The sequence below is a fragment of the Bufo bufo genome, chromosome 1 (assembly GCF_905171765.1).
Source record: "Bufo bufo chromosome 1, aBufBuf1.1, whole genome shotgun sequence".
Classification (NCBI taxonomy): domain Eukaryota; kingdom Metazoa; phylum Chordata; class Amphibia; order Anura; family Bufonidae; genus Bufo; species Bufo bufo.
Window position 1 is genome coordinate 545,198,504 of NC_053389.1, and position 11,842 is coordinate 545,210,345.

The window sequence follows — 11,842 nt, forward strand, 5'->3', positions numbered from 1 at the left end:
CTTGCCCTAAGCTTGTGACCTAAATCCCTAAAATAATTTTAAAGGACTCTCCACCTACCTCTAACTTTGTCATTGGTTTCAATATGGCCCATGACTGCTGGATCTTCTCCAGCCCCTCCCAGTAATCTGTCAACCCGATTCGCCATGTATCAAACTCGAGCACCAGGAAGACAACACACCGTTCGATGATCCCAGTCTTTGTGACAGAGCCCCCTATCTGTACCCCTAATAATTGAGTCTCCCACAACCAGCACCTGTCTGGCCTGCCCTGCTCTCATGGTCCCCTGCTTACTGTAGCTGACATTCCCCTAACTGGCAGAGGAAGTGTCCGGCTGCAGCAGTGCTCTCCCTAAACTGACATCCCCCTCATCTGCCAACCTTGCAAACTTGTTGGGGTGTGTCAGATCAGGGCTAGCCTCCCTGGCACTCTTCCCTCTACCTCGCTTTCTAACTGCTACCCAACTAGCTACCTCACTTTCCTGAGCCCCTATGCTACCACTCTCCTCCACATCTACCCCATAGAGTGCCTTCTCAGTTACCAGCAAACTCTGTTCCAAACTGCCAACGCTTCTCAGTGTTGAAACTCGCCCGGTTAGATACTCGATGTGCGATTCCAAACAGGCAGTTTGCTCACATTTTGAACAAAGATATGCACCCTCAAACGGCTGTTCCAGGTGTCACGCTCGTGTGTGGGAGGAAAACACCACACTGAGCATAGGAGGTAAAAGGGGATACCGGAAAAAGGCCCGGAAACTAGGGAACGAAAATGGACACCACCTAGAGAAAACCCTAACTCCAGTCCTGACAGACTACCAGTATGAACAGACCCCAAAGGTAGGCAAGTTCATACACCGGATACCTAGAATCCTATCTCACCCTATAGGACCCTGGAACTAATGTCAGAACTGAGTCTACCTGTTCCTCCAAAGGGAAGGACGAACAGGAGTCTCCGTCAGGCCTAATGACAAACAACAGGGAAAGGCAACACACACATATACAGTACAGATCAAAAGTTTGGACACACCTTCTCATTCAAAGAGTTTTCTTTATTTTCATGACTATGAAAATTGTAGATTCACACTGAAGCCATCAAAACTATTAATTAACACATGTGGAATTATATACATAACAAACAAGTGTGAAACAACTGAAAATATGTCATATTCTAGGTTCTTCAAAGTAGCCACCTTTTGCTTTGATTACTGCTTTGCACACTCTTGGCATTCTCTTGATGAGCTTCAAGAGGTAGTCCCCTGAAATGGTTTTCACTTCACAGGTGTGCCCTGTCAGGTTTAATAAGTGGGATTTCTTGCCTTATAAATGGGGTTGGGACCATCAGTTGCGTTGAGGAGAAGTAAGGTAGATACACAGCTGATAGTCCTACTGAATAGACTGTTAGAATTTGTATTATGGCAAGAAAAAAGCAGCTAAGTAAAGAAAAACGAGTGGCCATCATTACTTTAACCTCCCTGGCGGTATGATTATGTCAGGAATTTTGTTCCAGAAGCGGTACCATTTTTTTGCATGGAAATTTGGTGTTATGTATTGTAGGCCTGCAATTCTTAGTAATTACTTACTTAAACCTGACCAATAAAGACTCTAGTAGACCTCTCAGATGTGATAAAGTTCGAAAAAATAAAATCATGAGTTATAATCTAATAAATAATATAATTTTATTCAGTAATGTAATAAATAATGAAATTTTTCAAACAAAAGAAAATTCAGTAAACATCCTGGGTGTGGTAAATTTTGAAACATGGGACTGCACATAGACCAACGTCACAATCAGGGCAATGGAACCTGGTTTCCTTTCGGATTTTTTTTCCATTTCCATCTCGCTTTGAGCAGCAAACTACACACATCCTTGTAGGTGCTGCCTTTTTTGCGCTTGGCGGGATGTAATCCATAAAGTGACGACCAGTCAGCCTCTCTGGGTTTACAACGTCAACAGCGCGACGTCCAGATCTGTTCACGGCCACTGATGGCGTTTGGTAGTTCACAAAAATCTGCTCCGCCACCTTCCAGATGAAGTCAGAGTGAACAAGAGGCTTGTCACTCTTTCCTCTGTGCAGTATATAGGCATTCCACAGACATTGTTCCAGGAGATGCCTGAATATTTTTTTGTAGTATTTTTTTTGTTGCTTCCGCATAGCTGGATAGAATGTCATCGCCTGATCGGCTCTATCGACTCCTCCCATGGTGTTATTATAGTCGATCACAAGTTGTGGCTTTATGACATCTTTCCCACCTCTTGTGTGGACCGTGGTAGTGGAGGTGTTATGTACTGTACTCATTAGGCACACGTCTTTTTTGTCACGCCAACGCATTGCCATCATCTTTCCTTTCTGCCAGGCCACCATTTCTCCTGTTTTCAGTTTTTTCTTGGAAAACATACATGGCAGGCCACGTCGGTTGGCCCTAACGGTTCCATATGCGTCAGTCTTGTTTTTTAGTAGAAACTCGTACAGCTCAGGCGACGTGTAAAAGTTGTCTGTTGTCACACAATACCCCTGATTGAGCAATGGTTCAAGCAGTGAAAGGACTGATGACGTTGCCATCCCATAGCCGCTGTACCTGGGGTTGAATTGTGTTCCTTTGCCGGTGTATATGATGGAATTCCATATATAGCCAGTTGTAGACTCGCAGAGCATATAGGATTTTATTCCAAACCGCGCTCTCTTGGATGCGATGTATTGAATCCAGCTGAGGCGTCCTTTGTGAGCCATCAGACTTTCATCAATGCTAATGTCTCTGTCTGGCACATAGGCCTGCTGGAAATTGGTTATGATCATTTGGAATACTTCCCAGATCTTCTTCAGTTTTGGCGCTGGATGTGTGGCTTCGTCAAATTCCTCATTGTTGGTGAAGTGTAAATTCTTCATTATGAGGGAAAATCGGTACTCGGACATGATGGTGCCAAAAAATGGGGTTGCCAGCAATTTATTGGTAGTCCAGTACCATTTCTGCAGGGGTTTCCCCACCACCCCCTGAAGAAGTATTAGCCCCAGAAATTTCCATATGTCCTCCTTACTCACCGGTTCCCATTTTCTGGTTCTGGAAAATCTGCTGTGCAGAGTAGTGGATTGCTGCTCTTTGTAGCGGTTTGTCTCCGTGACAATCTTTTCAATGACGTCATCCGTCAGAAATAATTTTAGGTACGCCAAAGGATCATTGTGATCAACGTCTACCTTCATCCCAGGCGATCCTGTAAACGGGAATCTTGGCGGTGGTACTGCATCCATACCGCAATCAATAGGGCACCAAGAGCGCACCTCACTGAGCTCAAGTGAAGATTCGTCTCTGTCGCCACTTCTCTGGTCAGAGTCGGATGACGAATCTTTCCACGAATCGCTATCGCTGTCGCTCAATTCTGCGAGGGGCTCTGTGTCGCTGTCGCTGTCAATTATCTGATCCAAACCCGCTTTGGTGATGCTAAAGTGACGCTTTGATGCCATGGTAAAAAATATATATTTTTTTTGCTTAGAAAAAACAGCTAAAAGGGCAGCCAGGGCAGTGTAGAATGATCAGATGTCAAATCTGTCAAATCTGAGGTGATAGTGTAATCTGACAGGATTCCACTGTATCACCTAACTTTATGTGTGTGTTTGACTTTTATACAATGTATTTTTTATTTTTTTTTTTGAATCTCCCGCCCAGTTCCGCCTCTGTGAGGCGCTGCGGCTCACAGAGACGAAACCAGGAAGAGAGATGAGACATCCGCCGGAGCTCTCTGGATCGCCGGGATTAGGTAAAGACACCCGCCGCTCCCTCTGCAATGTACCCCGAGCGTGACTCGGGGTTACCGCTTCTGGCAGCGAAAATTAACCCCGAGTCACGCTCGGGAATACCGTCAGGGAGGTTAAGAAATGAAGGTCAGTCAGTCAGCCGAAAAATTGGGAAAACTTTGAAAGTAAGGGCTATTTGACCATGAAGGAGAGTGATGGGGTGCTGCGCCAGATGACCTGGCCTCCACAGTCACCGGACCTGAACCCAATCGAGATGGTTTGGGGTGAGCTGGACCGCAGAGTGAAGGCAAAAGGGCCAACAAGTGCTAAGCATCTCTGGGAACTCCTTCAAGACTGTTGGAAGACCATTTCAGGGGACTACCTCTTGAAGCTCATCAAGAGAATGCCAAGAGTGTGCAAAGCAGCAATCAAAGCAAAAGGTGGCTACTTTGAAGAACCTAGAATATTACATATTTTCAGTTGTTTCACACTTGTTTGTTATGTATAGAATTCCACATGTGTTAATTCATAGTTTTGATGCCTTCATAGTCATGAAAATAAAGAAAACTCTTTGAATGAGAAGGTGTGTCCAAACTTTTGGTCTGTACTGTATATATATATATATATATATATATATATTTATATATACAGTGGATATAAAAAGTCTACACACCCCTGTTAAAATGTCAGGTTTCTGTGTTGTAAAAAATAAGACAAAGATAAATCATTTCCGAACTTTTTCCACCTTTAATGTGACCTATAAACTGTACAACTCAATTGAAAAACAAACTGAAATCTTTTCGGTAGAGGAAAGAAAAAATATAAAAATAAAATAATATGGTTGCATAAGTGTGCACAGCCTTAAACTAATACTTTGTTGAATCACCTTTTGATTTTATTATAGCACTCAGTCTTTTCAAAATCAGCATGGCACATTTTGACTTGGCAAGATTTGGCCACTCTTCTTTGCAAAAACACTTCAAATCTGTCAGATTGCGAGGGCATCTCCTGTGCACAGCCCTCTTCAGATCACCCCACAGATTTTCTATCGGATTCAGGTCTGGGCTCTGGCTGGGCCATTCCAAAACGTTATTCTTCTTCTGGTGAAGCCATTCCTTTGTTGATTTGGATGTATGCTTTGTGTCGTTGTCATGCAGAAAGATGACTTTCCTCTTCATGTTCAGCTTTCTAGCAGAAGCCTGAAGGTTTTGTGCCAATATTGACTGGTATTTGGAACTGTTCATAATTCCCTCTAGCTTAACTAAGGCCCCAGTTCCAGCTGAAGAAAAACAGCCCCAAAGCATGATGCTTCCACCGCCATGCTTCACTGTGACTATGGTGTTCTTTTGGTGATGTGCAGTGTTGTTTTTGCACCAAACATATCTTTTGGAATTATGGCCAAAAAGTTCAACCTTGGTTTCATCTCCTTTTCCCATATGCTTTTGGGAGACTTCAGATGTGTTTTTGCAAAATGTAGCCTGGCTTGGATGTTTTTCTTCGTAAGAAAAGGCTTTTGTCTTGCCGCTCTACCCCATAGCCCAGACATATTAAGAATACGGGAGATTGTTGTCACATGTACCACACAACCAGTACTTGCCAGATATTCTTGCAGCTCCTTTAATGTTGCTTTAGGCCTCTTGGTAGCCTCCCAGACCAGTTTTCTTCTCGTCTTTTCATCAATTTTGGAGGGACGTCCAGTTCTTGGTAATGTCACTGTTGTGCCGTATTTTCTCCACTTGAGGATGACTGTCTTCATTGTGTTCCATAGTATATCTAATGTCTTGGAAATTCTTTTGTACCCTTCTCCTGACTGATACCTTTTAACAATGAGATCCCTCTGATGCTTTGGAAGCTCTCTGTGGACCATGGCTTTTGCTGTGGGATGCGACTAAGAAATTTCAGGAAAGAAAAACTAGAGCAGCTGAACTTTATTTAGGGTTAATCAGAGGCACTTTAAATGATGGCAGGTCTATGCTGACTCCTATTTAACATGATTTTGAAAGTGATTGCTTAATTCTGAACACAGCTACATCCCCAGTTATAAGAGGGTGTGCACACTTATGCAACCACATTATATTTTTTTGTTTTGTTTTCTTCCCTCCACCTAAAAGATTTCAGTTTGTTTTTCAATTGAGTGGTACAGTTCATAGGTTACATTAAAGGTTGAAAAAGTTCGGAAATTATTTATCTTTGTCTGATTTTTTTTACATCACAGAAACCTGACATTTTAACAGGGGTGTGTAGACTTTTTATATCCACTATACATATATATATATATATATATATTATATTATATATACAAAATAAAAAAGGCAGCACTCCAGATTTGTGAAGAAAAGTGGATGGTTTATTCACCCATCTAGCAGCAATGTATCAGCTAGCTCATTGGAGCCTTTGACTAGCTGAATAACATGTGCATAGTGGCATACATAAATAGTGCAAGCAATTTACAGAATCACAAATCCATAATTAAGTAATAAAGTGCAAGTACATCAAAATATAACATTAAAAATATAAATCATCTATAACCATGATCATACCGAAATTGATTGTGGGCATCATCATATAAAGTGCATAACGTGATCGACACAGTGATAATATCAATGTAAATACATGATTGCCAATCAACATATAAAGTGTACACAGTGCATAACAATCACAAATTGATTAAAACCTTAAAAAACTTCGGATCAGTCACATTGAATCGTGGAGACATAGTGGAGTCTGCTGGCGTCCGGAAGGGCGGTCTGCCCATGAGCCGCTCCACGTGCTCTCGCGAGACACATGACAATGTAAAAAGATGTGGGAACCACAATAAAGATGGCCGCTATCTATCTTTTATACAGGCGCATGCTCATGCCCATACAGGCCGGCAAGTTCCCTATGCAGAATTACAAAGACACACTCATGGTGTTCAAAGCTCCACAGTTTCAGCAGACAAAAGCTGATCCGCACCTGTGTTTGATGTGTGCTGCTTTTTTCTTTTCTTTTTCTATATATATGAACAAAATACAAAAGCGAAAGGAACAACTTATCTTCAATGAAGCTTTGGTAGCACCAGGAACCAAACACAAGCTAACTGCAAGTCCAACAGAAGCTAGTGGGAGAAACAGCAATAAAAAGAGAAGATAAAATGACCATAATAGCCACACCTGAGGAAAGAAGGTGTGGCAAGCACCAGAAACAACACAGACGTCAGTTGATCCAAAAGGAAAACATGTCAGACCAAACCACGTGTTGCCAGTCTCACAGATCTCCTGCCACCTGTTGCGGGAAGTTCCGTATGTCTCTGTACATCCGTGACACCAGGACTGCATACATTAGACAAGATGTGCACTACGTTGTCAATAATGGAACACATACTAAATGGGGATTACACAAGAAAAGAGAAAAAATACAATATATTGCAGTGATAATAAACTTATTTACTGTAGTCCCCTCCTAAAGTCCCTGAATCTGAAGTCACGTGATCTAAAGTCACACACTTAATACAAACACACACTTGAAATCAAACACGTGAACAATAACAAACTTACGTTGTTTGCCTGTTTGTACAAGTGCAGCTTCAAACCAGAGGTCCATAAAATGGCTGGTGATGGAGGGTCACGTGACCAGGCAAATCGTCTCCATGTGATGTCTCCTTTGTTCATATATACTGCACCTGCCATCTGCACTTGCACTGTTGGGACTTTAGTGCAGACGCAGTGTCTTTGAATGTAAGAGACATCACATGGAGGTCATATAAGCAGCCATCTTTGGACAGGACCTCTATGTAGACCACACAGAACATTTACCTAACAAGGGGGCATGGCTTATAAAATATAGTAAATGGCACCAAATATCAACAAAGGCTATATTAGTAAGTGACATATAGTAATCTTACATATACATTGGTTACAACTAGCTAGAAAGTGGCCAACCTGTTTAAGAATATCTTTGTACTTTTCTCCATTCAGCTTTCCCCCAACCTTGACCAGTCTCCCTGTCCAAGCCACTGAATAACACCCCCACAGAATGAAGCTGCCACCACCATGCTTAATTGCAGGTATAGCACAGTATTGGGCAGGCAATGAGCAGTGCCCGGTTTCCTCCAAAAAGTTCAATCTTGGTTTCATCAGCCCAGAGACTCTTGTTTCTCACAGTCTGAGATTTCTTTTCCTCCTCATGGCTCTGATGCTCTGATATGCATTGTCACCTCTGAGACCTTATATAGACAGGGCTGTGTCTTCCCAAATTAGGTCCAGTCTACTGAATTTACCACAGGTGGACTCCAATCAAGATGTAGAAACATCCCAAAGATGATCAAGAGAAATAAGAGGCTCCCTGAACTAAATTTCCAATGTCACAGCAAAGGATAAGATAAGTTAAGATGCCTTTATTGTCACTGTACAATACAATGAATACAATGCACAATACAATGAAATGTTGTTTGGAGCAATTCTAGATGCCATGAACAGAGGAACAAGAACTGACATTTAAATTAAAGTATTATCATAGAAAAAAGAAACACATTGCACTAGAAAGCATTACTATTCACAGTTCACAGCATATATATAGCAAGACCAAAGTAGGAACTGCTTATAAATATATATACAAACTAAGGCCTCATGCACACGACCGTTTTCCGAGCGGCAGTTTTTGCGGCTTAGGTGCGGACCCATTCACTTCAATGGGGCCGCAAAAGATGCAGACAGCACTCCGTGTGCTGTCCGCATCCGTTGCTCCGTTCCGAGGCCTCGCAAAAAAAATATAGCATGTCCTATTCTTGTCCGTTTTGCAGACAAGAATAGGCATGTCTACAATGGGCCGCCCGTTCCATGCAGAAGACACACCGACGACTTCCATTTTTTGCGGATCCGCGGTTTGCGGACCGCAAAAAAACGGCACGGTCATGTGCATGAGGCCTTAAAATAAGGTCTATAGGCTTAGGAAGTACAGTTTGCAATTGGACTGAAAACTGGCTGAAGAGAGAATTGTGATCAATGATTTCTATTCTGAATGGTCCCTGGTTATAAGTGGTGTTCCCCAAGGATCAGTGCTGGGTCCACTATTATTTAACTTATTAATTATATAGAGGATGGGATTAATAGCGCGGTTTCTATTTTTGCAGATGACTCCAAGCAATGTCGGGGTCTCACTCCCTTTTCTAAAATTCACATCCCCACCCATCCTCATTAAACTTGGTGGACTTATGTCTTTTTTCAACCATACTATTTAGCTATGTGAGACACTGGTAAGAAAGGGGTTAGCAATGGCACATGGCAAGTTGACCTTAAAATACTTAATTATCAAAAATGAATGCTTCTGTCACTTCATATTCCAGCCATGAGACTGATTGTGGCCATACAGGATATTGCAGTAGTGGATTTTAATCCATTAAGTACTTTGCTGTGCTGCAACCTTGGCAAAATATGTCAACTCCCTATTTATTCAGCCCATGAATGTGCAGAGGTTTAGCCTAGGACTTTGCTTAGAAAATGTGAAAAATAGATTTCTTTTTTTTCTTTTTTTTTTTCTGATTCAACAGTTTGAGACCTGCTTCTCTCGTTGCTACCACAGTCTTATACCTGCTAGTCAGATAATGGCAGCAAACAGTATAAATTCTGCAGTAGATTTACTGGGTTAGAGTCCATTACAGATATAAAAGCATCTTGTCATGTTCAATTTATAGCGTTTTATCTCAGGAAAAGACAAATTAGAAAATATTATAATAGTTTCTCCATCTCAGGACCTCATATTCATAATTATATTCATATGAATTGTATTGCTTTGTGCATTTGAAAACAGAATGACACAGTGAATTGAATTCTTTAGTGGCGGCAGCGGCGGGCTCACGGTTACCCACAATGCAGCTGAGCCATAGCAGATAACAGAGATCACACCAGCAAACATACATGTCTGCTTCTCCTCGATTCATAAGACTGGATTACAACAAATAAAGATATGTCTATCAAAATCCAATGTATGTCAAAAGATCTGTGCTTCGGGGGATTTTTGAGCAGTAAGAACACAAGAGAGATACAACCAGGATTGTTCGGAGCTGCACAAGCTATGCTGTAAGGTTCTATTCATACACAGCAGAAGAAATGTTTGATACATCGATTCAATACATCTGAATTTGGTTGTTTCAACAGCTTGTGTATGGATTTCTGCAGACCCTCTCCAAAGGGTTGCAGAAAATGAAAAAGCTGAAACTCATCATTTAACACGTTAGATTTAGAACGCCATTTCATTAAGTTGCTGTAATATAGGCTACCTTTTCCTGTCCAGCCACTTTGTAGAATAAGTTGACAGTTTTGTCACACATATTAGCTCTAAGTCAGAGCAGCTTTCGCGTGGACCTCTGCTGCTCTCTGCTGGCAGCTGGAAGTATTTTCTGTCATGTTAATAGCAATCGATATACATTTTCGACAAATAATGTTGTTTAAAGCTGTATTCACACATAGGAAAAACTGAAAAGGACCACAGCATGTGTCTAAACCCTGAAAGTGTTCACGTGTACACATATGTTCAACGTAGAGAGTTTCAATATGCTCAGCTGATATCAACTGAGAAAAACACAGTCGAAAAATACTGTTACATGACGAAGACGCTGCACACATGGCGTGCGTGTAATCTCTGTAAGGGGCTGCACAGGATTTTACAATTTCTTTCAAGTCAACAATTGGTGCATGTTTAGCAGGAGAATTGTACCGACCTCGGGGGGAGGCGAAGATCAAAGTAGTAGTAGTAGCTATGGCGGTAGTAGTAGTAGTAGTATAGTAGTACTCACAGTTCATAGTAGCTTGCTCCACTCTTGTTCTCCATATGCTATGGAGGGCGCACCCTATCTTCCCTATACCCTGGTGTTGGGGTTCCTGCCTGGTGGTAGTTGGCATATCCTTGACGGTGAACAGTTTAGCTGGGTACAAGGCAGGAGAGCAGATGCATTGCCGGTGGATGGATGATGGAGTCAATAATCAGTCCTGTTGGTTGCAATAAATAAAGTCTTTCCTTATTGGATTGGTGATAGGAGTAGTAGTACATGCAGCAGCAAAATCCACAGTTCCAAAGTAGATCACAGTGTACAGTAGTATCCTCCCAATAGGGGTGTATGGGCAGCAACAATGATGGTATGTGTAGTACTCCCTGTCTCTTTCTGTAAAGACACTTTCCAGTCTCTGCAAAATAACCATAGATATTGCTGTAAGGATCACACAGTGCATAAAGAAGTGACTGATTCAACAATAGATCACAACATTTAACCTGACAACATTAAATTAACTCTATTGGCAATATTTAACTCTTTGCAGTAGTCCTCTGGGGTACTGCATCATGCACAGTTATGTGATATATTTTACAGTAGATATAAATATATTACTTTGCACTAATTCAATCATGACGGCCAGTGTTACACAATCCCCTGAACTGTAGAATTTGAGAAACATCTGGTGCTTAAAGGGGTATAACTGTAATTTTAAGTTATCCCCTATCCACACTATAGTGGATAACTATTAGTTCAGCGCATCCACTACCGCTGGGACCCCCATTAATCACAAAGATGGGGTCCTGTATTCTGCAGGCTCCCTAGAAATGAATGAAGTGGGAAGTCGAGCTGTGCACTGCTGCTCCATTCATCTCTGAGAGTCTTCTGTACTGTGGATAGGAGATAACGGGAAAGTGCTGGAACACTCAGGGCTTGCACACGTTACGGCCTGGCCGCAGAATCTGCATGTGAATTACCTGTAGCTAATTGCCAGGCTGTATCTGTACTTGACATTGTTTCACATGGCAAGAACAGATGCATATAAACTATATACGATACAAATGTGCAAGTTAAGCCCGGCAATTATCAGTAATTTGCATGCTGATTCCAGGGCTGAGCCGCATTCTGTACGGGGCCCCTATTCTGAGGCTGGAGACTGTAATAAACCTATCCCATACCACAGGTAACTCTTTGTAAGCCATTCTTGTAATGATGCCTGTTTCCTCAAAGAGCTTTATAGCTTCTTCCCCTGCATTTCAAGAAATGTAGAAGAATTTTTCTAGATTGCAATAAAGGACAAATGTTTTTCTATTGATACCTTTAGTAGGTCTTGCTGAACCACTACAACCTGGGAAGATGGCCTTTTGTCAAA

The 11,842-nt window shown here is 41.8% G+C and overlaps 1 protein-coding gene across 1 annotated transcript; it reads right to left on the reverse strand.

Annotated features, from left to right (window-relative positions):
• Nucleotides 1-1,721: 1,721 nt before the first annotated feature.
• LOC120985744 (piggyBac transposable element-derived protein 4-like) lies at nucleotides 1,722-3,455 on the reverse strand. The gene has a single exon (XM_040413854.1). The coding sequence runs from the start codon at nucleotides 3,453-3,455 to the stop codon at nucleotides 1,722-1,724; it is 1,734 nt and encodes a 577-aa protein (XP_040269788.1).
• Between the last annotated feature and the right edge of the window lie 8,387 nt (nucleotides 3,456-11,842).